This window comes from Echeneis naucrates, chromosome 7 (genome assembly GCF_900963305.1).
Source record: "Echeneis naucrates chromosome 7, fEcheNa1.1, whole genome shotgun sequence".
Classification (NCBI taxonomy): Eukaryota; Metazoa; Chordata; class Actinopteri; order Carangiformes; family Echeneidae; genus Echeneis; species Echeneis naucrates.
Window position 1 is genome coordinate 21,212,214 of NC_042517.1, and position 25,607 is coordinate 21,237,820.

Here is a 25,607-nt window from a genome sequence, read left to right on the forward strand (position 1 = left end):
TTCTAGTTGTGGCAGCAGCACTGACCACTATGCCTCTGTATTATTATTATTATTATTATTTATTTATTTATTCATTTTATATTACTTTTTCTGTGGCTGCTCAGCAAATCTCTATGTTAGTTGGTTTAAAATGCATTAAGCTCAGGTTTTTGTTTTCTGCAAGCTCATTTCTGTGAGGAAGAGAAATATTTTAACAGTTGCAACTGTAACTGAACAAACAGGCTGTAAAGTTAGATCAGAGAACCGACACAGACTGAAACACACAGAGTGATGTGTCGAGACTGTCCAATCATGATGGAGATAAAGAATATTTTCCCTCAGCAGCCTCTCAGAGACCGCAGGCGGTGACAACTTCTGGCTGGAAAAGGTACAGTTTTATATGATTCATGTCATGCTGCAGAGACACAGTTGGACCATTGACTGTACTGTCTCTCAGCTGTCTGTCCTCTGCAGGTTGTTGAGGATGGATGACTTGCAGGGAACCAACTTGTCTGTCTTGTCTTTCTCCTCGTTTTTAGTTTGTGGGATCTGTTTTGTATTTGGCTTCCTTTTTGTTCCTCTTCTAATTTCATTGTCCTTGCTCTCCTTCAGTGGGCTCTTTTTGGTCTCCTCAGCTGTGCCCTGGTGTCAACACATCCACTCTATGTGAGGAAGTGGGGAGGGACAGAGACAGAAACGGATTCCTGTACATTCTGGTCTGACCTGTAGAACCAGTCCTGGCTAATCAGAACATGTGATCGCAAGAAAATAATAGAAAAGGCAGGAACAAGTCTGAAGGTTTAATCCAAATGTCAGCTGTGTGTTTGTTACACAGTCACGCACATACGTGCACACGCACACACACACATACACACACTCACAGTCAGCTGTTGGTGATCTAGAAGATTAATGAGCTCATTGCCAATGGCTGATGGAACAAAACCGGCAGTAATATGGCGTTGTTGCTGGTTTACATAATGACTTGCTGACACGCCTACATCACACACACACACACACACACACATACAACCCTACTGTGCTGAATAATGCTTTCCACCTTTGGCCTCATGGCCTAAAAAGTTTTTTTGTGTCATCCTGTCCGTCCGTGTCCATCCCTGTCTGTCCCCATTTGACCCTCTGCAATCCTGTTCAATCCCACCTGTACCTGTCCATACCTGTCTGTCTCTGTATTAAAATGTGGACATCATTGCTGTAGGGCACAGTCAACACTCTTAACACTTGTCTCCCAAGTGAAACATCACATTAAAAATATAGCTGATAGCTCGAGAGGAATCTTCCTAGGTACATGGTAATAATGATGATGATGATGATGATGATGATAAAGTGTTTGTATTTGGCTGCTTTAATGTCCTGTGTTAGTCCATGTGTGTTCACTGGTTCTTCTGCCCTATTCAAACTGTCTAGTTTAAAGAAAATAACAGGATGAACTTGTGTTATTGACCGACACACGTAGAATGAGCTGTAACACAACACCACTCTTTAACAACCTAAAACATGGGTTCCCTGCTCTTTAGAGATCCAGACACTGTATCTCGGTTTGTGGACTTGAACCTAGATCTGGTTTTCAAGAGTCCCCAGACACAGTAAATAAGACACAATATGTAAAATATCAATGAAACAATGTATTGTAAGTTATTTTGCCTATGGTGGGAAACGTGGCGTGTCTTCTGTCTGCATCCTGGAAATGCTGAGATGAACACCACAAAGACATGATTTTAACAGCACTCACCTTCGTCTCACTGAAGGGTCAATAAACACTGAAGAGTGAGAATTGAGCAACATGTGAAGGCAAACCTTTTTTTTGTCATTCTTAATATTCTTACCCTTCAATTTCACTTCAACTACAACGGGAAACTGGAGGTGACGTCACTGGGATAGTCTGGAAAGTGTGTGTGTGTGTGTGTCTGTGTGTGTACACTTTAGCAGCCTTTGTTTCCTTGTATAAGCTATGTTCTCTCCTTCTCTCTGGAATAATAACCTTGTTATTCTTTTCTGTCATTGACAACAATGTGTGTGTGTGTGTGTGTGTGTGTGTTGATTATCAATGGATCTCTGCTAATCCAGCCATGCTCTTGCCCAACGTGAGCAGGGATTGGCTGTACCCTCTGCGACCAGGAAACAGATAAGCAGTAGAAGATGAATGAATGAATGAATGAATGAAATGCTATGGCATTCAGTTCGTCTCTCTGCTTCATAACTCCTAATATGGATATGACACTGATACCGCATGCACACACACACACACACACAGAGCTATGTCGCATTAATCCAAACAGTGATGCATATAAGACCATTGTTTGTGTGTCTCTCTGTCTCTCTAGTTGTGCCATGTTGGTGAGTGACCTCAATTAGTGACATTTACTTCACAACAACATGAAGAAGATGTCATTCCAAGTTATTTCAAGTTAGGCCTGATCCGTGTCCGTGTGCGTCTGAGATTTGGTTTAAACATCAAGGCAGGTTTGTACAATTGGTTTTTGCTCAAGACTGTCTTGTATGTGCAGCGGCGTAAGAGTTTCAAAGTGTTTATTGTTATGTGTACAATAAAGAGGTTTTTCTGTGCAATGAATTTTTTTTTGTTTGAGTGTGTTATGTGTGAACAAATGTACAATGTTTGAAGGTCTGCTTGCTGCATGACTGTCCCCGTGTGCAAGTGTAGTTCTTGTTGCTATTTGTTAATAGCTGTTCCAGTCAGTGTGAATTTAAGTGTGAATATGGAAGTATATAAGTGTATTGTGTGTATGTCTGACAGAGAGAAACCAACCCCAGCCTTTTTGAAAGCTGTTCCCTTCCTGGATCCTGTTTTAGTGCCAGATGATGGAATCTTTCCCATTGACTCAACCACGCGATTCAAATAGCTCAAAAACTTGCAAATAATATGGAAACGTGTATGTGTGTGTCTGTCACAGACAGGTAGACAGGTTCAGACACACACACAAAGAGTGACTTAATGAAAAGAAAACACAAAGCTGGTGGTCTGTGTGTGTTGATGCTGGGGAAGTGAAACATTTATCATGAGAGACCTTTGAGTGCACAGTTTCTGCCGTGTGCAGAGCCTTTCTATCCCTCGCCAGTGGACTGCATCGCAGTGGCTGCACACACAACATATGCACTGCACCCTTGCAACCAAAGGTCCTCATTTAGGACACTTAAAAAAAAAGCCAGTCAACACACTTCTCTGGTCCTTCTTAATAAATTGTAACCAAGTGATCTGCAGCAGTGAGGACTTGACATATTTGGCTCTGCATTGTCCACAGGAAAAAAATATAACAGATTAATTTACCTGCTCTTTTTAGGATGGCACATTTTATTTTGTTATACTAACAAAAACTCCCTTCACAATCAGGTTAACTTATAATTCTGTGTGAAAGAGCCACACTGATTTTCTCATTTTCAAAGATTGACATTGGTCATTGTCCTAGTTAGTAATGAAGTGAAATGAAGTGAAAAGATTCAGCTGGGCAGAAAGTCTACTTTTATCCTTCATCCTTTGAAACACTGAAATAATTCCAAATATAAATAGATTCATCAGCCACAGTGGCAGTCGTTTTACCAGCGTCTGTTCCCGGCAGCCATGTCAGTTTTGTTGGGCTGCAGCTTATTTAATTCCTGTGCTCACACACCCTTTGTTTTCCAGGTGGGGTTTCCCTCAGACTTTGTGTTAACCAGCTGTTCTTAGTCGGGATGAAGCAAACTGACGCCTCTCCCACTCCCTCCCTTTACCCCTGTCTTTTCCCAGACTCCCCAGTGGCAGTGCCTGTTTCTTACGTGGCCTTGTTTCCCATGGACCTGAGGGTGGGAGAGCGGGGGATGCGTCCTGGTTCGGACATGGCGCTCCTTACACCTCTGCACCCACCTTTACTCCTCACCCAGTTTTCCACTCAGCCTTGCACCCCTTTTGCCCAGCAGCAACTGCACCAACAGATCAGGGTAAAGGAAAGAAACAAAGAGAATCCTCTTTGACCAAATACATGGGCATTTTCTTTTCCTGTGCTGTTACAATCTAAATGTGTGTGCTATTTCAGTTTAATGTGGAGCAGAGGAGGCGAGAGCAGGAGCACCATGAGAAAAACCAAGAGCTGCACCAGCTAAAACATAAAGACAAGAGTCAACAAAGTGAGTCCACAAGCACACACACACACACACACTTGACTAACATGTTGTTACTAGCCTCAGTTTACGTATCAATCACTGTGACATACAGCGGAAAGTCCCTTGATCAGATCTTCACATCTTTTCTGAACAGTTCCAGCTTTTTGCTTTGAGAGCGCTAAATATAGCCTGAAAAGTGGGGCCACAACAGTGCAGTTAAATATAGTTCTGGCCTCTGGGGACACAAAGTCACTGGGTCAATATTGACTCCATCACTCCCAGCACCTCCTATCGCTTCTGTGTGCACACACAGTGACACACACAATAATTGCTTCTTCATAATGATGCAGCAGTGGTTGGTTGTGCGTTCAAGTTCCAGCTGGGTTATTCCTTTTTTCCCTTCTTCATGATCAAGCGGTTTGTGAGTCCGTCAAGGTTTTTAATTGGCTGTTTGTGTTATTGATTAACAGGTGCAGTGGCCAGTTCCCTGGTGAAACAGAAACTCCAGGCAGTGATTCTTAACAAACGCAAACAGGCGGCGCAGGAGAGAACAGCGCCTGTAGCATACAGGTGATGCACAATACACACAAACACACCACAAAAAGAAAAGATCAAATCCTTAAATGCACATCACAAACACATTTGTTCTCCTAATACTAACCCTTCTCCTACTTGTCACAATCTACTGCACATCTGGGATCCTTTAAATATTCTCTTAAATTTAAAATGATCACGTTGTATCTAGAGGGCAGCACAGTGCCATAGTGGTTAGCACAGGTTTAGTGTGGGTTTGGTTCCCGCCTTGGGCCATTCTATGTGGAATTTCCATGTTCTCCCCGTGCTTGTGTGGGTTTTCTCCGGGTTGTCTGGTTTCCTCCCACCTTCCAACCAACCAACCAAACACATGCAAGTTTAGGTCAACTGGAGACTCTAAACTGTCCATAGAGCTGACAGTGACAGTGTGTGAGTGTGAGTGGTTGTTTTTCTCTGTCTCTCTCTGTATGTTGACCCTGGAAAGGACTGGTGACCTGTCCAGGGTGTACCCCACTCTCACCCAATGTGAGCTGGGATTGGCTCCAGCACCCCCCATGACCCGAAAATGGATAAGTGGTAGAAGATGAATGAATTATGCTGTAATGAATGCTATATCTATTTAGGTTCTTCGTGCTTGTGTTGCGTTTCTACAGAAAACTGGGCCCAGACCCCAGTACATCCTCACAGCTGGTGGTTTCACCTCCATCCCAGCCTTCATCTGAGGGCTCAGAGGAGACGCCGCTACGCAGAGCAGGTAAAGTCTCAGCATCACTTTGACTTTCCTCCAACTGTCTCTGTGTTCAAGGTGAAGTGAAGGTGAAGTTACATTTTTACTGCAAAACATCCAAAGATGTCATGTTGATTTCTTTTTTATTTTACTTTTATTAAAAGGACAAATCTTTGAACATTTTATTCTGTGATAGCATTTTGGTGAAACTCTAATTAAATTTAAGATGAATTATCTTGAATAAACAGATACATTTTTATTTTTAGTCCAAATGTGTTGAGTGAAGTGCCAATAGAAACAATAAAATGAGAGAAGATTTTGCTTACTAGTTTCTTTGTGGACACTGCCTCACTTGATTATACTTATTTGACACCTATAGTTTGTCCACTGGTACCAGTAAAGTTCACACACACTTCATTAACTGGAAATAAGTTGAATCATTGTTGATTCAGACAGACAGCAGCAAAATGAGCTAACGCTGTTACATAATCACATATGTAACAACCTCACTACCCTGTTTCTTTGATTTGTCAGCATCTGAGCCCAATCTGAAGGTGAAGAACAAGCTGAAGAAGCACCTCAACACCCGCAAGAGCCCGCTAACTCGCAAAGAGAGCGCCCCACCAACAATTAAACACAGAGCAGCTGACACACAGGGTGACTCACTCACACATGCATACACGGATCTGAGTTGTAGATATCTGAAATATGTATGATACTCATATCCTCACCCATAACTTCCAGCTGTCTGCCACCCCCCTCCAGACTCGTCCCCGAGCAGCAGCAGCACTCCGGTCTCTGGCTGTAGTTCTCCAAATGACAGTCTGCCAAATGAGAATGGGCTACTGCCATCTGCAGGCGGCCTCTCACATGAGGTTAGAAACACACACACACACACACACAAAACTCTTCTGCTGTGATTATTATATATTTACAGTAAAACAAACTGAAACATTCATCAATGCCTGAAAAGAAATCAAAGCTGTCTGGTGGAAAACTGAGATAATGAAGTAATGCAGTAAAGTCAAGCTCTTCTTCCTGGAGATTGAAAACAATGAGCTTTCTCAACACATGCGGGATTACAAGGTTTAATGAACTTGAGACCCAGAGTAATGACATGTTTAATGCAGAGACACAAGAGAAAAGGGACAAGGAGTGTGTCAGCTGTATAATTAATTTAATCAAAGCAGCCACTGTCACACCTGCCTCACATGTCTGATTCATCTTTCGTGCATCCACACAGCTCAGGACACACCAGATTTGAACAGACAATACTTGACTATAGGCAAGACTTTTAAAACACCTTAGACAATATATTAAAGCAGAGCGGAGAGGTTTTGATTCAGTTCCCCTGCCTCTCATACAAAAAGCAGATATAATGTGTGTAAATCAGTTCAGATTGGAGACTACGTTTTGTGTTCCCAGGCCCAGAAGCTGCTGCTCAGAGATGGGACTCTGGCAAACTTTACCATCCAGAGTACATCCACTCTGCCCACAATCACACTGGGACTCCCGGCCAATGCCAGGGTAAACACTTGACCTCTGACTGCCTCTGCAATCACACTGACCACCATTGTCTCTGGCAACATCCACAAACATTCACCATTAGAAAGGAATCTCAGTTGTGTGTCTGTCACTTTGACAAGGACAGTTGTGGACTCTGATGTTGATGTGTGCAATGAACTGTATGTCCAGTCCGAGGGGGAGCTGTCGTCCCTGAATGTTGGCCGGGTGCCCGTGGTCACTGCTGGGGGCTCACCAGTCTTCCTCCCCCTGAGCAGAGATGACCAGGCAGGAAATCCCCACCTGCCTGTTATAGTCCTGGAGCCCTCAGGCCTGGTACACACTCCACTGCTCACTGGTTAGTGCGCACACGCTTTCACATTATTGTGAACTCAGTGCATTTTCACAAAGGGCTTCTACTTTTACTGTCTACAATGTTGCAGTACCATCTAGTGGTCATATTTAGATTTATCTTTGTTTTGGCAGTATAGTTGGCTGAATTCAACCTCTGCTCTTCTTCTCCCATCTCAGTGGGTTACCAAGCAGACAAAAAGCATACTTAACAACACTTTTCTGACCTTCTCCCCTGTGTCTGTCACCAGTTCCAGGCTTAGACCCAGTTCCACTGCAATTTGGTACTCAGTTAGACCACCTGTCTTCTGGAGGTGCTCACCCACACAAGCCACTGAGCAGGACCCGTTCTGAACCCCTCCCCCAAAGTCCGAGGACCCTCCACGCACATCTTCTCCAACAACAGCAAAACACAATACTACTGGAGAGGCTCAGACAACAGACTCATCTAGGAAAGGTGTGAATCATCACATTGCTATATTTAGACGTAAATATAGCTTTTCGCTGTTCGATATATAAAACACGCCGTCAGCCAACAGCAAGCAGCTTAGGTTTGTTCTGGTTTTGTAATATTAATGGTACACTTACACATTCATCTGAATATTTATTCCCTTATGCAGCTGATGTCCAAGTCCAGTGAGAAGCCCAGACTGCATCAGATCCCTTCCGAGGACATGGACTCAGAGGATGGAGGCCGGATGTCACCAACGGAGCCAACTTATCAGACCAGAGCAAGGGCAGAGTCGCTGAGGGAGGCTGAGCCAGCAGCATCCAAGAGCCATGAAGAGCACATGAACCTGCAGCAAGCACTCATCCTCAACCAGGTTGGAAAACTGAATAAATTCTGGCAAAAACACAAAGCAGTTGTGCAGTTAGACCCTTAGGGAGAAACCACATGGCTTTTATTGGTACTTTAAGCTTTAAGGGTTGGCTTTCCTCTTCCACTTCCTTTTTTCCAGTTGCTTTTGCGTCACCTCGTGACAATAAAGTGTCTGTTCCAGCCTGATATGATGACACACAGCATGAAATACAAGCTGTGACTCTTTAGTTTAGGGTCAAGAGGAGGCTTCGAGTGAAGGAGAAACAATAATTACTCTAAAATATGACTTCAAAATATAAAACTGTACACTTGATACTGACCAGATTTTTCTTGGTGGAACAGGTCAGATTGAGGTGTCAATGAAAACAGGTATTATTGACAATAAGCTTGCACCTGATGAGCAGACCCTGGACTTTCTGGTCTAAACGTCACCCTTTTACATTGAAATTTGTCTTCTTTTGTGTGTATGATTCTTTTTGATTCTGTTGGTGACTTTGTGCCTCTCCCTGTCTCTGCAGTCACTGCTTTGGGAGCAGCAGAAGCAGCTGCAGCAGCTGCATCGACAGATGGAGACCTTGGCAGTGCCCATGTTACGAGGCAGCAATGGTGGGGGTGGGGTCGGAGCTGGCCTAAGCTTCCATCGCCCCCTGTCACGAACACAGTCATCACCCGCCTCCACCTCTCTCACTCTACCTGAAAAGAGCCTGAGCCTGCCCCCCCAGGACCCCAACAGCAAACCACGTTTCACCACCGGTGAGTCAATCATGTCTGTTCGCTGCTATGGTGGATCATCCTCATCATCATATTTCTCATGATGCTCAAGGGACACTGTGCTCCTAAACATCTAAATGAAAACAGAGGAAAGTCTTAGTTTATTATGAGAACAGAACTAAGTGTGACAGGAGTTGCATGTCAGAAGTCTCTGCTAGTCTGACTAAAAACTATTTCAGTCCAAACTCTGAAATCACAGGTTGTTTGTATGAATGCAACGGAGGAAGTAGCTGCTAGGTTAGCTTTTCCCCCTGCATTCTGCCTTGTGCTAAGCAGGTAATTGCTAGCCTCATATTTAGGAAGAGACAAGTTAGTGATATGCTCTTTCTAAAATGACAAAAACTCCTTAAAGACAACTCCTGCTCTGTCAACAGAGGGGATGAAAGTGTGTATCATTTTGTGTGTGTGTGTGTGCAGGCCTGGTGTATGACTCCCAAATGTTGAAGCACCAGTGCACGTGTGGGGACAACAGTAGTCACCCAGAGCATGCTGGGAGAATACAGAGCATCTGGTCTCGACTCCAGGAGAGAGGCCTGAGGGGACAGTGTGAGGTGAGGTACACTACACACACACTCACACACGCATGCATAGACACAAACATGCCTGCACATGCACGATTATAATTCCTCTGTGGTTGATTTTGATAGCAGTGGGGCAGATTTTTATGTTTTTAAGTCTGATTATTATACCATGGGGGCAGTTTTCTTTACATTTGGGGCAGATTCTGGCCTTCCTTACACCTCAGAGTGAGTAAAAGTGCAAATGTCCATGCAGACAATCCGTGGTCGTAAAGCCACTCTGGAGGAGCTGCAGTCTGTCCATTCTGAGCGACACGTGTTGCTCTATGGCACCAACCCTCTCAACAGACTCAAACTGGATAACCGCAAACTGGCCGGTGAGCTGCACCTCATCCTGATTACACATCAATTCTGACTGTCAAAAGGACCTGAGTCTGCAGAGTAAATACACTTGGTCGCTATAACACAACTGGAGCTGTCAGTGCGACAGCAGTTTTTTCATGGCTCAGTGTGGCGGGGAGGGGGGTGGGGGTGTGGGGGGTCAGGAATATATACGAAGGAAATGAATGTCTAAATGTTTTTTTTTTTTTGTTTGTTTGTTTGTTTGTTTTTTTGTCTGCATTTGTCCTCATAGTTTAGCACAACAGAGTGTCAACATTATATTATTTCGTCTTCTCTGTCTTTATGTTTGCTCAGGAATCCTCTCTCAGAGAATGTTTGTGATGCTGCCATGTGGGGGAGTCGGGGTAAGACGATACAAACACAAACACACACACGTAAACACAAACAGAAACACAGAAGGACACAGACACACAAAAACTACTTTTGATTATAATTTTCCAAAGCCCTTAGTATATAATAAAACAACCTCACAAACTCTGATGAAAGATCCTATTGTTTCAAAGAAAAGCATCAAAGATCTTCAGCAGAAAATTACACGCAAAAACAAAGCGGAAGACAGAGTTGCTTGGTCTAATGCAAACGTTTGTCAGTCCATGTCAGTCCATGGCAAGTCAGACTAATGAGAACAACATGTCTATCACCAGCAATAAAAGAAATGCTACATATTTCATTCTAGCCAGTTTGTGAAGAGGCAGCAGATAGAAAAAAGATGGAGAAGAAAACTTATTAGCAAATATAGATCTGGATTCAAGATGAGAGAGTAAAGCATATTTACTCTCCAGTCACAGCTGTGAGTTGGCTCATTGGTGGCCTCAGGAAAGTGTTTGTTTTTCTTATATTTCACTGGAACAAGCTTGATAAGATATTATTATAATAGATGTCCACATACATATTATAATGGTTCCACATACAGTAAATGTGAATGGATATTTACTCTGTGGATTAATTTGCTGTATCATTTGTCTGCTGATTAACAGGTTGACAACGACACGATCTGGAATGAATCACACACCTCGACGGCATCACGCATGGCCGCTGGCAGCGTCATTGAGTTGGCATTCAAAGTGGCCAAAGGGGAGATTAAGGTGGCACACTGAACAGAGGGACAGATCTTTCTTTCATTCCTGCTCCATTTTCTTGTTTCTCTCCCCTGTCTCCTCCCCACTGTTGGTCTCCTGATAAAATATACTCAAAACCCACCGCATGTTTTTTTGCATGTCTGCATCGAATGTTACCCAACAAGAGAAACTGTCAGCTTTAAACCTTAAGAAAATTTCCCCATATCTGAAAAATACAGATGTGCAAGGCAAGAAACATCAATCCACTACAGATGTGATGGAAGTAGCTCAAACACACTGGGAGGATCAACTCCCACAATAAACACAGGAAGATTGGAGACACATTTATTTGGTCCCTCCATGAAAAAGAGATTTATTGTGACACTTGCACATGTAAAGTTACTGCTTTCAAATACATGTTCATGGGACAAAACAAACTTGCATGAAAAAGGTCAGCGAGAATTTCAGCTCCAGCAGAGTCAGCCCCAAGGATCATCTCCTGTATCACAGCGTTCTCTAGACACTCCTCTTTTTCCTCCTCACTCTGATCAAAGTCTGGCATTGTTTTTCTTTTTCTAAATGGCTAAATTCAAATTCACCACTGGCTAACAGAATTTATAGCCGGCAGCTTCAATCCAAACCTTTTTACCCCAAGAAACAAATGAAATAACATAAATCAGGCAGTGATGTAGAACAATGGCTCGGTCAGTAGTCAGCACAGCAAAACCACAGCAATTCAAAACAGCTGTCATTGAGCTATACATATTGTAGGGAATGTAGACTCTCATAGTTATTTATAAGACAACATAATAAGTACCATGAATATGCTGAACTCCTGCTTTCGATCTGCTGTTTGTATGATATGTTTAAGTATGAGATTCAGAAGAGAAAAATGAAGCTGCTTGGAACGAAATGACAAAATGTAAATTTTTATAAAATTGCATTATTCTATGTAGAAACCTTAAAACAATAATATACAGCATATAACAGTTTTATTTTTACAACACATAACCTGAGTTTAAAGTGTCAGTTTTAAATGACTTGCAGTTATTTTTCATTTATATAAGTAAAAGGACTTTGGCACAACAACAGTGGCAGTCATGATAAACAGTATCTTCTTCTTCTGCACAGAACGGCTTTGCTGTAGTCAGACCGCCAGGCCATCATGCAGACCCCTCCAATCCAATGTAAGTGTGTGTGTGTCTAACCAGTGAGTTTTCCTGTTATCAGAATCTTCTCTATTCAGGATACAGTATTTATGGTGTCAACATTTTTTTGTTTGTGTGTGCTGTTATTGGTGGAGAGAAGGTTCAGAATTTCAGTGGTGTCTCTGAACACTGTTTGTCTCTGCAGGGGTTTTTGTTACTTTAACTCAGTGGCTATAGCTGCAAAGCAGCTCCAACACAAATTGAACATCAGCAAGATTCTCATTGTTGATTGGGTAAGACATTATTTTCTGATGAAAGCCTACGTTGCAGCCGATCCAAACTTTAATTTGTATGATATTGCAATGCACGGTCAAGTAATAAAATGTCTTCCTTCCTGCTGTTGCTAGGATGTTCACCATGGTAACGGCACCCAGGAAGTGTTTTACAGAGACCCCAGTGTTCTCTACATCTCCCTTCATCGCTATGACAATGGGAACTTCTTCCCTGGAAGCGGGTCTCCAGCTGAGGTGGGTGGAACTTACACGTTGTCGCCCTGAGTGACAGTATCAAACTAGCCCTGAACCCTGTTTCTGGTTTTAGGTTGGTGCTGGAGCTGGCGAGGGCTTCAACGTCAATGTGGCATGGACAGGAGGACTGGAGCCCCCCATGGGGGACACTGAGTACCTTGCTGCATTCAGGTAGCTCCAACTACTTAAACACAAATCTTACAAGATTGGATGTCTGTGTGAGGGAGAAATTAAAGCTTTACGTGTCAGAGACAAACAGCGTCAATGCTGTTCATCATCCAAGGAAGATCCAGAATCACATGTGTTTACACGTCGAAGTTCTCAGTGAGTCCTTAATGCATCAACTATCACATGTGATTACACGTCGAAGTTCTCAGTGAGTCCTTAATGCATCAACTATCTCTTTAATATGTCATCTATTTGTCTGTAGCTCTTACTGAGCATGAATTGATAAATTGGTCTTTATTGTGGATCTAAAGCTTTCATTGGTGATCAACAACAGAAAGTTGTTAACCTTCCCATGACATATTTTCTAAAACAGATATGGACATAACAGAAATGGACATTTCATTGTCACAGATAATACAGTTATTTTTTCTGCTTTTAATTTGTATTTGTGTCTTGAATATGAAATCTTGTAGATCAGACAACAAACAGAACCAGAGTCCTAATACATTAGCCACCATCTGTATTCTACAGGCAGTCTTAGTGATGTGGTTGATGGGACTGTCAGATTTATCACTATTTAGTGGAAGATAGTTTCTTAGCATCCATAAGATTCCATTAGAGTCATCCATTAGATTCATTGATCAGATTTGTTTCTGAGCTGACCAGGAAATGTAAGTAATTCTGAATTTAGCGTCAAGAAGAAAACAAGTATTTTCTCAAAGAGAAGCTCAGATTTTACTATGTGTTGAATGACCTGACTGAGTTGAAGCACTTTCCCATCAGATCTACAAAGAAGAGGGTGGACCGATGGAAATATAATTTTTGTTATATAATGTCAGTCATACGGGCCGCTCCTCAGATCTGGACCTAATAAGATATCTAAGTCAATGGCAGTTTGTTTCAATCTACCTGTGGCCACAGTTGATGAGAGTTCACCACATAGAACATGATTTAGATATTTCTTTTATGCCCAGGACTGAATTCGGGTCACTGAGTCCACTGAGTGGACTGAATGCTGCAGAAAATGGATGTCTCAACAAGCTTCAGAAGTTCACAAATCTAAGTGTTTGTTGTTGTCCTGGCCAGAACTCTTTTGGAAGTGAAAACCCACAGTGTCTTCACTGAGCATCTGAAATCAAAGGAAACTTTAAGCTCCTTTCTTGTGCCACCCCCCAGCTCTGGAACCCCCAGCCAGTGTAACAGATGACGTTTGAATGGTCTGTGGAAAAGCCTGAAATTAATTTAATGGATTTAATTCAGATTCAGCTTATGCAGTGGAGCTTTGATGCATTTTACACCTTATCCTTCACTCTCACCCCCTCCACCTTGTTTTCCATTACCGCAACCCTCCTAGGACCCCACCCCCACCTGCCTCATTTCCTCCCCTGATTTATCTTTAATAAGTTCCCATCCTCCTCTGTCCTCCCTTCCATCTTTCCATTAGTTTGTCTCTGTAGTTCTACTCCTGGCGGGGGGGGGGGGGATAATGGGTCTCCAGGGGAGGAAGGGTTGGATTCTGCGGTTAGGTGTGTGTGCCCATGTTTGTGTCTGTGCATACGTGTGTGCAGTGCCTCTCATTGCTGAAATGATGACTGAAAATCAAACTGTAACACAGCCTTTTGTGTGTGCATGAAATTTGATCCATGTTGTATTTTCCTTTTTGTTTCTTTGTCCATTTGCATTCGTATGCATTAATCTATTTGTCTGTCTTATCTCTGTGTCCTCATTGTTGTTGATGATTTCATGTTGTCCATCTGCATTCAGTCATGACAGAGAGTGTGTGTGTGTGTCTGTGTGTGTGTGTGTGTGTGAAAGGGAGGTTTCAAAACTCCCCAGGAAGAATAATGAAATGAAATGGATCCCAGATGGGTAGTTTTTCCTCTTTTCTCTGAGCTGTTGGTGACGTGAGGCAAATGACAAGCTTCTAATGGGAAACAGATTCACACTCTCTGACCTTCAACTCTGCCAACGGCATCAAGCCGCAGATTTAACAAGAACATTAGGAAATGAGTTTGAAGTGCACAGACACTGCAGAGGATGCATGCGGAGCAGAGAAACAACAGTCTGCTCGGTTTGGATCAGCTTTGGTTTCACTGGTTGATGACTTTTTCTATTGTCATCTCAGGGAGATCACCCAGTTTGGAATATTTGGACCAATCTTTCAATGAATCCGGGTTAGAACCACTTTTTACTGTCAGTGTCTTAACACCTTGTTAATGTTAAACTCTTACACTTCAATCAGGAAAGACACATAAGAGGAATGAGTGTGAGGAATTTAACATGGCAGGAAGTGAGTTCTCACTGGAGTTTTACATGTTTCTCTTCTGACTGGATGTGTATATATGAGATAGTGAAGCTTGTGAGGGGCAGCACGGTGGCATAGTGGTTAGCTTTTGCCCCAGCTTTTGGCCCTGTGATGGACTGGTGACCTGTCCATGGTGACCCCACCCTTGTCCAATGTGAGCTGGGATTGGCTCCAGCACCTCCCGCAACCCTGAAAGATAAGCGGTAGAAGATGAATTAATTAATTAATGAAGATCATGAGTGATTGATTGAAGGCCAACGGGTTAAACTGTAATTGGATGGAAAAGGATGGAGTTTATAGAGATGTTTTTGATGCTTCAATGGTGTTTTTTGTGTTTGTGTTGAACCTCTGAAATGTGAACAGGCAGAATCTGAGCCACAATGTGAATTTTTCAAATCTCTGATTCCAGAGTTCAGATATTGTTATGTTGTGACTCTTAGGTTTGAGGTTTCCTGCTTTTTATGTGAATAAAAAAAAAAAGGTTTCCTCTGTTCCTCCATTTGTGCTCAATTTACATGAAGTTCAAACCTCTGATGTGTATGATACAAATTTCATGGTGTGTGTGTGTTTGTGATCAGGTCTGTGGTGATTCCCATCGCTCAGGAGTTCTCCCCAGATGTGGTTCTGGTGTCGGCTGGATTTGATGCTGCTGAAGGAAACCCAGCTCCTCTGGGAGGGTACAAGGTTTCTGCCAAATGTAAGTTCTGCAGAACACACTGTGCTCCTTTTTGGTGAATGATGAACAGTGGAACTTTATTTCATGGTCCTGTGGATATTCAGTAATTTTAATAGATTGTTACAGCTGCTGTCAAGCAGAGAGACCAGAGAGTGGGAGTTAGACCATCCACCATAGCTCACTGATCACTTATTTAACCATAATTAGTAACTGCTGGTGGTACATTGTTATCAGAGGATCCCCGTTTAAAAAATATTCCTCTGTTGTTATAAAATGGTGCAGATAATAGCAAAAAGTGCTTTTCAAAATCCCGCAGTCCTGCATTCTAATGACTTCAGCTTCAGTGTTATTGTCTTTTCCACAGTTCATGCTTCATGTTAAAATTTTTGAGTGCTTGTCTGCCCCAGGTTTCAGCTTCCTGACCCACCAGCTCATGTCACTGGCAGGGGGTCGTCTGGTTTTGGCCCTTGAGGGAGGTCACGACCTTACAGCTATTTGTGATGCATCTGAAGCCTGTGTCAGTGCACTCCTGGGCATACAGGTAAGGAATACTGTTAACTAGATTGGTTTCAAATGTCTGCTCTGGGATTATATGTGCAGCCAGCACATGATTGTGGCTGAAAGTGATTTTCAGGGTTTGTAGAATATCATAGTTTTGAGGGTCGCACACAACAGACAGGAAGTTGCAGTATATAGACACTCTCCACTTTATGAAGTGTTACACTACATTCTGAACAGCTGTTCTTATCCTGAATTCTTTGTAACAGAGCACATCTTAGTGCTAATGCAAGTACAAAGAACTGTGATGCTGTGGCAGCATAGGCAACGGTGCTCATACTGGGCGGAAGAAGCGTACAGAACAAAATGGCTGAAGACTAAAGGTTGTTTGATTGGGTCTCTATATCTTGACCTCTCCTGTAGGACGCAATGCCAGAGGAAGTCCTGCTGCAGAAGCCAAATGCCAATGCCATCCGCTCCCTGCAGACTGTCATCCAGATACAGAGTCAGTGTTTTGTCTTTGCTGTTTTGTTGTTGTTGTTGTTGTTATTTTTTTTTTGTGCGTGTGTGTGTGGTGATCAGCATTAGTTTTTCATAGCAGTAGCTGTTCTCCCTAACTGTTTAGATGTTGGCAAGACCACACACGCATACTAAATCTAATTAATAACTTTTAACATGAAACTAGCACATTCTTAAATGTGTTTCTTCTATCACTGTTTTGTATCATCTGATTTGAGAGGAGAATGTGACCTGTGGAGACGAATAACATGCATGTATATATATGTGTGTGTGTGTGTGTGTGTGTGTGTACGTACGTGTGTACATGCACACGTGCGAATGTGCGTATGTGTGGATGCTGCAGGTCAGTACTGGCAGAGAGTGAAGGGTCACAGTGGGTCAGTGTCCCTTTCCTATCTGGCTGCTCAGAGAAGAGACTGTGAGGAAACTGATGCTGTGAATGCTTTAGCCTCACTGTCTGTGGGAGTGCTCTCCACAAAGAGGTACAGCACAAACACGCACACCCACACACACACACACACCCACACACCACTAACTTCTTTCTCACTTTCCTCTCCAGCTTCCCCGATGAGACAATGGAGCATGATAGTGACTCCATGTAGAAGAATCCAACCAATCACGGCCTTATTTACAGCATATCCAATGACTCCTGATGCTAAAAAAAACTCTTAGACCTGAGTGCTGGTGACCTCACTTCCTGCAGCTGGAAGCCTCCTGAACTATGTCCAAAGAGCAAAACACAATGATTTTTCCAAATCCTCACCAAGTGTGGATTGCATGCATCATCACAAACCTCTGCAGGAACAAACTTTGAAACTCATGAAGCACCAGCAGCTGTTTGTTGCCTTAACTCTGCCTTAAAGAAAAGACCAACAACTGGATTGAGAAGGAGATGACTGAGGATGATAAATTATTTTCCCTTCTTGTCCCCTTGTTGAAAGGACTGTCAAAAAACCTACTGTATGACACCTGGAGAAAAATGTACCACAAATATGAACCTGATGGACAAAACAAACAAGGTGGCCACATCAAAAAAGAAGACACGTTGGTTGTCTGTTTTAATTATGTCATGACATACAGTTTAACCACTAAGAGAAAACAACAAATCTACTCAAAGCAAAGAGAGAATATGATGACACAAAAGGGACAAACTGTGGTTTTTGTTGAAACAAAGAAAGGGGAATATATCTGTTGTTTAATTGCACTGTTCATTCCATAATGTGAACCATAAGGATTTACAAAGCTCTGGGAAAAAAACTCCTCTCTCTAGGTTATATTTAATAGTTTTCTTTATTTTGATTTTTTTTATTTTAATTTTTTTTTTTTTTTTTTTTTTGATTTGGATGAAACTCTTGTTTTTCCCGCTCTTCATGTCTTATGAAGTCTCTAAAGACGTTTTGGCCGAAATACTGTACAGTTGTACTTCCTCTGAAGTAAAACTTTAAATGTAGGCAAGATTCTAGGACCAGGTTATATTCCACTCCTGCTCAGTAGTTGCACAAACACACACAGACACACACAATTGTACAAAGCAATGATAAACTGTAGCTGTACCACTAGTATTGAATACTGTATTATTGTTTATATTTGTGACTAAAGGAGCAGTCATTCCACCGTTCCACCACTGAGGACCATTGTATTGTTCAATGGAGGCAATAATGTTAATGCACTTAATGAACCCCACCCAAAGTCTTAAAATAGCCTACATTTGACAAAAAGGCTGTGTACAAGCAACACGAGGGACCAGCAGGGACTCTGCTCTTTGTACGCTTTTCAAAAGACCAAATTGAACCTGTGTGGGTGCAGACTTGAGTTTGACACAGTCAGGTCTGTCCTGCAGTCTAAGGAAATTAATGCATTGTGGGTTTTTTTGTTTTATCTTTGTTGTTGTTGTTTTTCTTTTGTTCTGTTTTTTTTTGTATGTAACCTTTGTTGTGCTAATGCTGTGTAGCTACGACTCTTGTCACGTCACAGTCATGGTGTCTGAAGGCTTGACAATATGATGAAACAATGTTTTGTTGTTGGTTTGTTGGGCACTCAAGGTTCGACCAGTTTATGCAATTATTGACCAAAGCTAATGTTGCTAATGAGAGCAAAGCTGTGTCTCATCATGACATTTTCTCTCCAGATTTTTATAATTTGAAGCAGCATCTCGACTAAAACGTTGTAATGAAACTGAGATTTGACTTGTGCTCATGATCTGGCTGTGTATGTGGGGATTTTAAGAAGCTCAATCCAGTTGCCTTATGTTTAAATTTAGCTTTTGTCAAATCTAGAAGAAAATGAACTCCATCTTTGCAGCAAGTCGATCCTCTTTCTGTGGGAACTGTTTGCAGTGTAGCATTCAGGTCGGGGACAGAGTTAGACTAGTTTCCTTTGCTGGGACGTCATCTGCCCAGCCGAAGGTCTCAGAGCCTTTATAGCAGACCACAGGATATTTACTCTGGCTGAGGTCCCTCTGCTGTTGCACCATGGCTCCATTGTTAAATATATTTTACAAACAGGACTGAAATAAGTGTTGTTTTATTGTTGTTCATAGTATTTGACAGGATCTAAACATCATTCTGTGTCTTCACAGCAAGTGCACAGTAAGTACCTGTTTCCTGTGTCTGACTGTGTGCGTGCGTGCATGCGTGTGCGTGTGCGTGCGTGTGTGTGTGTGTGTGTGTGTGTGTATGCGTGCGTGCGTACATGCAAACTGTCATGTGTTCAGTGTGTGGATATATAAGTGTCTCATACTGTAAGTGACCTCTCCATTTAATATTCCCAGCGCCTGTTTGTCTTATGAAGGCCAGAGCTGCCTCAACCCTGAACTCCCTTTATTACTAATCTCATTGTAGCTTCCTCTTAAAGAAAGACACTGTAAATAGAAACTTCAAGACCAAAATACACTTTACGCATGTGCCTTAATGCATTCAGTAATGTGTATTGGTAACTCTTAACTAACTGGACTTACAGCAATTCTGTTATTTGAAAACATGACGTTGAATCATTTTCATTGTTGTTTACTTACCTGTATGTGTTACTCTTCCTTTACATTTCCTACCATGTATATGTATAGAAAGATTGTCTATTTTGTACTTTTACTTTTGACTTTTCCTCTTGATTAAAAAAAATAATTTCCAGTATAAGCCATTTTTCTAAATCCTGTTTTTTTTTTCAATAATTTTGTCAAAGCAATTAAATTAGGACTATAAACATAACATAAACATGGCTGAAACAGAGAACCAACTATAACCAAACAGGCTTATTATTTGTAAATTATCTCTTTATTTGTACTGGGGTCAGGTAATACATAATAGATGCAGGTAGGATTCTAACAAAACCCACCTGGTCATCAGTCTGCCCATCTTTAGAGGACATAACAAACTTGTTAATGTGTTCAGCAGCAGGAAAAGTACTGAAGTCACTGAGCCCATGATCAAATGTCACATAGCTCCAGCTCCAGGAGAGCAGGGACATCAGAAAATTCCAATACAACATGTCAGGAGTCTCTTCTCTGAAGCGCCTTTGATTAACAGCTGACTCAGCTCTCCATTAATTTAGTTTTTAGCGGATGAAGGTGGAAGGAGCTGATGTGTCCCGTTCTAGTCTTGGAAACACCTGAGGCTTGGATTGGCTGCTCCACTGAGAAGCTACATGCAAGTTAGGGATAGAGGAAAGGACAGATGCCTTCAAGCCACGACAGATAAAAGACCGTGGGACTAATGAATTCACTGTGATTGTAACAAATACCTGGAAATTGTATCAACAGAATCAGTCATCTCCAGCCCAGTGTGTGTGTTGCTTTCACAGATTTTGATTAATGGCCATCAACACTTATCTAAAAATATTTTAAATTTGGTGGCATCTGGTTATTCATACTACCTATTTTCTTCCTCCTGTGTCTGTGAAAGTGTTAATAATAAATGAATAATAACTGAAGCTCAGGCATGAAAATACACATGAGGAAAAGTTCAGACTAAAAGTTTTAAGGTCTATCAAATCAATTTCCCAATGACACATTAACTTTTTTATGTTCTTTTTGGAGGAATTAACTGTTCCTGACTGACCAGGGGAAGGCAGAGACCTCACTAAAAAAAAGAGAGAGAGCAGAGGAAGGAAGGGAAAACAAGAGAGACAATTTAACAAGACAGATGGCAGACAAAGAAGGTGTGGCATCTGTGTAAATCTTGAGAATGTTTATCATCCAGTTTTAGCTCCAAAACAGGAAGGCTTTTTTTTTTTTAGACAAATGATGACACACAAATTGTAACTTAATCACTCAATCTATTTTTCTGTGATATTTTTCATCAAACATCACCCAAAAATGAAAATAAAAACAAAACTCTGGCTATACAAGAGATGAACACAATATGTTCAGTCTTTTTCCAATGAGATTTATATTTGTTTCTTCAGAATAATATTCGTGCAGGCTGCAGCCTCTTCATATGACCGGAATGGCAAAAGCATGTAGATGAAAAGACAAGGTCACATCATTCAGCAGCTGGAAGACAAAAATGGAGTGTCATTGTGCTATCGTGGTGACCAACTAAGAGACCACATTTGAATCTATTCCCTTCAGAATAAGATATTTTCGCTGCAAGAGGAGATTTTATATTTCTTAATGGCCACAAAAAAAAAGATAAGTGTTCATCCTGAATACCCAGGCATGATGATGCCTGGGCTTCAATCCCAGACATTTATTGGGTTTTGGCAAAAGCACTCCAGTTTGTTGTTTCCAAATCTATCATCTATCATTCCACTATGACGCCTTCAGTTGAAAATTTGCAACTGCCATCTTGTCTTAGAAACTAGATGACTTTCACTCTTATTTTAAAAGAATACCCAACTTTTCCCGAGTCTGTCTCTCCCAGAAGTGAATTAAATCTCTGACATTGTGTGGGCCTAGAGGACCAATCTACACTGCCTATGGGCTCACCAAGAGACTTCCGAGGAGCTGGATACATTAGCTACCCCCCTTGGTCTAATTTAGTCCACTGGTTTATAGACTTCATGCATATTGGCAATGAAGGGCAGAGCAGTTTGTCATGGATATGTGTTGAATACAGACACAGTCTCAACCCCTTTTATTCAGCCTGTTTGTTTAAAGCTAAATTCTGCAGGTGATCTTCTTTTTGTATCAGTTCTCTTTCTCGTGATTCCAAAGTTGGAGACACAATATTGCAAAAAGCAGCTTTTGTTGTTTACTTACATGCATAAATTAGGAATTAGGGATGTGGAGAAAAAGGAGCACTTGGGTTCTTTTTAAAACTGGAGATGTGGTGTGTGTTTTTGTGCGCATGAGTCCATCTATGCACGATGGCTCATTTGCATACATAAAAATCAGCTCTCGCCTCCTCCATCATTCCCAGTGGGAGGTACATTGATCTTCCCCTTTGATGGTGACACGCATGATTCATGGCTTCCAGAGGACAGTTATTTTCATTATGCCTCCTCATAAACTCACTGTAGCTGTATAACAGTTCCATGCAATGCAAGCAAATTTGGGCCAAAATTAGAGGAAAGAATTTCAAGAGGAAAGTTTTTTTTGGCCTGGGAAGAGACAAAGGGGCTTGGTTTGGGTATAAAGAGGAGAAATTTAAGTTGAGATGATGGCTGCCCGCGGGCCACTTTTCCACTGTCATGTGAGTTCAGGGGTGGTCAGGAAAAAGAAGAAGTCGAAAGGGTATAGAACAGTCAAAGTGAACACTTTTATAAGTTTTTGTGTGCTACACAAAACTTACTCACACTTGCTGAATTGAGGCTGAAATTCATTCATTCAATTTCAAAAAGCATACCTTTGATGATGACGATGATGATGACACTGAAGGCGGCAGTCAAAGGTGAAGCCAAAGGGTCAAACTTAGGACATCACTTGCTTCACCATAAACTTGTTGAAGTGAATAAATGTTGAAGTCTCATTGTTTTTGCTCTCTGTCCAGTTCTGGTCTATATAAACAGTCACTGGGCCCAATGTCCCTGTTGTGGAACCTTTCTTCAGACTTATCACAAATGAGCAATGATGGCTGCTGCTTTTGATAAGCAAAAATAACATAGCAGAATCCATACTTACATCTTATATGTAGGTTTGAGAGCATTAGCAGCTAATCTAAATGCTCATGTAGAAGTGTAAAAATGTCCCTCATCGTTTCATAGTGCGAGTCCACTGTCAGCTGTTGGATATTAATATTTCTTTCAGGTTGAACACCGTGTGTTACAGGGCAGGAGGTGAAAGACGAGTCCAGCCTTTGGGAAGGACTAGTGACCAGTGGACATGGTAGACCAAGCCCCCTCCATTCTCCACACAGAGAAGGCATAGCTCAGTCGTTCATGGGCCAGGTAGTTACATCCAGCCAGCTTGGAGTCCATCTCGTCGCTCTGCAGCACCTGGTACAGGAAATCAATGTAGCGGGATGCCAACTTAAGGGTCTGGATTTTGCTCAGTTTGTCAGAGGGCAGTGTAGGGATGATCTTACGCAATGAGGCAAAGGCTTCGTTCAAAGACTGCGTTCGCTGGCGTTCCCGGATGTTGGCAATCACTCGCTGGGCATGTGGGTCCTCCAGGGCTGAGAGACTTCCAGGACTATGGCCCGGCCCAGGAGTGAGGGAGGGGCCTGAGGAAGGTGGTCGATGAAGAGGAATCTTCTTGAGTCTTTTGTGTCCCATCAGGGTGTAGATCTCGATGCCCTCCCCTGGCTTTGCCTTGCAATTTGTAGCTGCTGTGGTGGGAGAAGGAACGTGATCCTCAGTGTGTGAGCCTGTCGGCCGTTTACACCCAGTGACCCCCAGCATCGCTACAACAACAGGACATGTGTTAGAATGTGGTCTTACCACATTCTCCTTGCTTGAAACAACCCTTCCCTCAGGTTGGGCATCAGTACACTGCTCCTCCTCTCTCATGCTCAGCCAGATTTTCTCTCTGTCTTGTCTGTGAGGGACTCTCGTTGTCCTCCTGTTGTTTCTCTGAACGTCTCCAGCCTTCCTGTCCTCCTCAGTGTCTGTCCCTCCACTCTCCCACTGCCTCCTTCACACGCTCTTTCTTCAGGAGCTCCCTCTGGTACGTTGTGTGTTTCTCTTGGCATTTTTCTTCATCTCAAACAGTTATCACTTTTTAACACTGAATCTCAGCTTTGGATCTTCCACACACGCAATCGTCTTGGTGAGCAATAACCCTAACCCTGCATCGGCAAACCAATCTGACACTCAGCCTCGGTTCTGTGACTGCGTGTGAGACAACAGCAACCTGAATCTGACTTTTTAAAAGGAGGGGACCCTGAAAGTTTGAGCTCCCCACCCAACTGCCTCACTGATTGGTCCACATGACATTTTTTTTTTTTTTTTTTGGACAGCTGAGCTTAAGACAACAGGAAGAATGAATCTTAAGTGATTGGTTCGATCAAAGGCACGAGGCGGAGACAAAGGTGTGTCCACCCCTGTGACGTTTGCTTCTTGTCATAGAAGTTGACCAAGTTTATAGGTTCCAGATTTCCTGTGAAGTGAGTTTGTACCATCCCCCCTCTGCCTGGTGCTCTGTCCTCTTCTGCCTCCCTCATAGCTCAGCACCAGCATCAACTGCTTTCTGTCCAGCAAGACTGAAAAGTTTGGACAAAGTGCTTCTGGGTTTTTGTGCCACACAGTCAAATGTGACAATATTATTCAGTCATTACATTCCAGGCAGATGGAGTAATGGTGGTAAGAGATTTAGGTAATAAGAATTTCACTCCTTATTTTCTGTTTGGTAAACAAAATCAAATTGTTATGGTTGCCAGGGCAGCCATCACTGGTGTCTGAAGAGGTTTGGAGATGTCAGAATCCTTTAACACTAATCTACAGTTCCCTTGCCAGACATATTCAAATCACAGAAACTAAAACCATCCTTCATAATGTGAACACATTATTTGGCAAATTAACTAAAGCACAGAAAGAAGTGACATAGAAAGACATAGAGGGTTTTATTGTTGTAGCAATGACTTGGCTGTAGGTTGTGAGCTTCGACCTGGACAGAGGGAAGAGCTGGAGTTCAGCCAGCAGCGCAGCACTAAGGTCTAATCACAGCATTCAGGAAAGAATGAGTTCTGTGAATCACAGTGAGGCCTCTCGGACTTTTTCTCACTTTCCTCCACTGAGCTCCATCTAGGAGAAGCTGCTTTCCAGAGGGGTATTCCAGAAAGCAGGTTATGTTAACCCTGAGATGACGGAAACTCTGACTTATCGGTTCCAGAAAGAGGGCGATCTGAAACTCTGAGTCAATCACCATGGTAACACATCTGTGAACACAACCTGCTTGCTGGCAGGTTTTCTTTAAGAAACCCTAAGTTTCCACCTGTCTCCTCCCACACAAAGATAGCTGTTGCACATGGATTGCCCATTCCCCATGGATTGCCCACATCTGATTGATATTGAAGGCCAAGTAATTTGAAATGCTTTATGTGGCGAGAGATTAGATGTCCTGGCGTTTCCAGAGGGGCATCTGTCATTTATCTCAATAACATTCTCCTGCCATACATCACCAACCTCACACACTGTGGACGTGCGCTCACATCACAGCACATTTGATGCATGGCGCTAACTTTTGTTTTGTTTGTTGCAAACTAATTTTCTTTACAACATCAGTGACGCAGAGCACTTTGGAAAGGCAACAGTGTGTAGAACAGTGAGAAAAGTAACTCTTGCACTGAAATGGCTGTTCCCAATGTTGGAAGTGTTCCCAAGACACAAACCTGTAAGAAACATCAAAGAGGAATTCAACAGGATTGCGGGTGACTGATTTAGAAATCATATATTCTATTATTTTAAATTATATACAGTACGGGCCAAACACTTTCTCATTCAAATAGATAGGAAAGTGTGTCCAAACATTTGGCCTGTACTGTACATTCTGCTGCTCTCCCTGTGGCAGCAGACAGCATTTCTTCATCATCATCATCCTCCTCTTGTGATCCAGGAAAAGATTCTGTTTCAGAATACTTTGAACAGCCACCTGAGGCAAGATCTGAGTCTGTTCGCTG

At 42.3% G+C, this 25,607-nt stretch overlaps 2 protein-coding genes across 2 annotated transcripts in view; one reads left to right on the forward strand and one right to left on the reverse strand.

Annotated features, from left to right (window-relative positions):
- The window catches only part of hdac7a (histone deacetylase 7a), a 45,259-nt gene extending 25,517 nt beyond the window's left edge, over positions 1–19,742 (forward strand). Inside the window, exons 4-27 of the mRNA XM_029505503.1 lie at positions 3,740–3,930; positions 4,026–4,116; positions 4,563–4,662; positions 5,280–5,380; positions 5,888–6,010; positions 6,119–6,228; positions 6,779–6,880; positions 7,049–7,214; positions 7,459–7,664; positions 7,828–8,031; positions 8,546–8,780; positions 9,216–9,349; positions 9,573–9,693; positions 10,013–10,062; positions 10,696–10,803; positions 11,908–11,963; positions 12,130–12,217; positions 12,332–12,451; positions 12,525–12,622; positions 15,503–15,621; positions 16,008–16,141; positions 16,522–16,603; positions 16,961–17,099; positions 17,177–19,742. Coding sequence (XP_029361363.1) covers positions 3,740–3,930; positions 4,026–4,116; positions 4,563–4,662; positions 5,280–5,380; positions 5,888–6,010; positions 6,119–6,228; positions 6,779–6,880; positions 7,049–7,214; positions 7,459–7,664; positions 7,828–8,031; positions 8,546–8,780; positions 9,216–9,349; positions 9,573–9,693; positions 10,013–10,062; positions 10,696–10,803; positions 11,908–11,963; positions 12,130–12,217; positions 12,332–12,451; positions 12,525–12,622; positions 15,503–15,621; positions 16,008–16,141; positions 16,522–16,603; positions 16,961–17,099; positions 17,177–17,219 — 2,921 coding nt within the window. The 3' untranslated portion in view covers positions 17,220–19,742. The remainder of the gene's footprint in view (positions 1–3,739; positions 3,931–4,025; positions 4,117–4,562; positions 4,663–5,279; positions 5,381–5,887; positions 6,011–6,118; positions 6,229–6,778; positions 6,881–7,048; positions 7,215–7,458; positions 7,665–7,827; positions 8,032–8,545; positions 8,781–9,215; positions 9,350–9,572; positions 9,694–10,012; positions 10,063–10,695; positions 10,804–11,907; positions 11,964–12,129; positions 12,218–12,331; positions 12,452–12,524; positions 12,623–15,502; positions 15,622–16,007; positions 16,142–16,521; positions 16,604–16,960; positions 17,100–17,176) is intronic.
- A 189-nt stretch (positions 19,743–19,931) lies between these two features.
- On the reverse strand, positions 19,932–23,728 carry LOC115046357 (twist-related protein 2-like). The gene is made up of 2 exons (XM_029506676.1): positions 22,398–23,728; positions 19,932–21,103 (listed from the first exon to the last, which is right to left on the reverse strand). Exon 1 carries the CDS (start codon positions 23,497–23,499, stop codon positions 22,858–22,860), a length of 642 nt encoding a protein of 213 aa, XP_029362536.1. The 5' UTR covers positions 23,500–23,728; the 3' UTR covers positions 19,932–21,103; positions 22,398–22,857.
- Between the last annotated feature and the right edge of the window lie 1,879 nt (positions 23,729–25,607).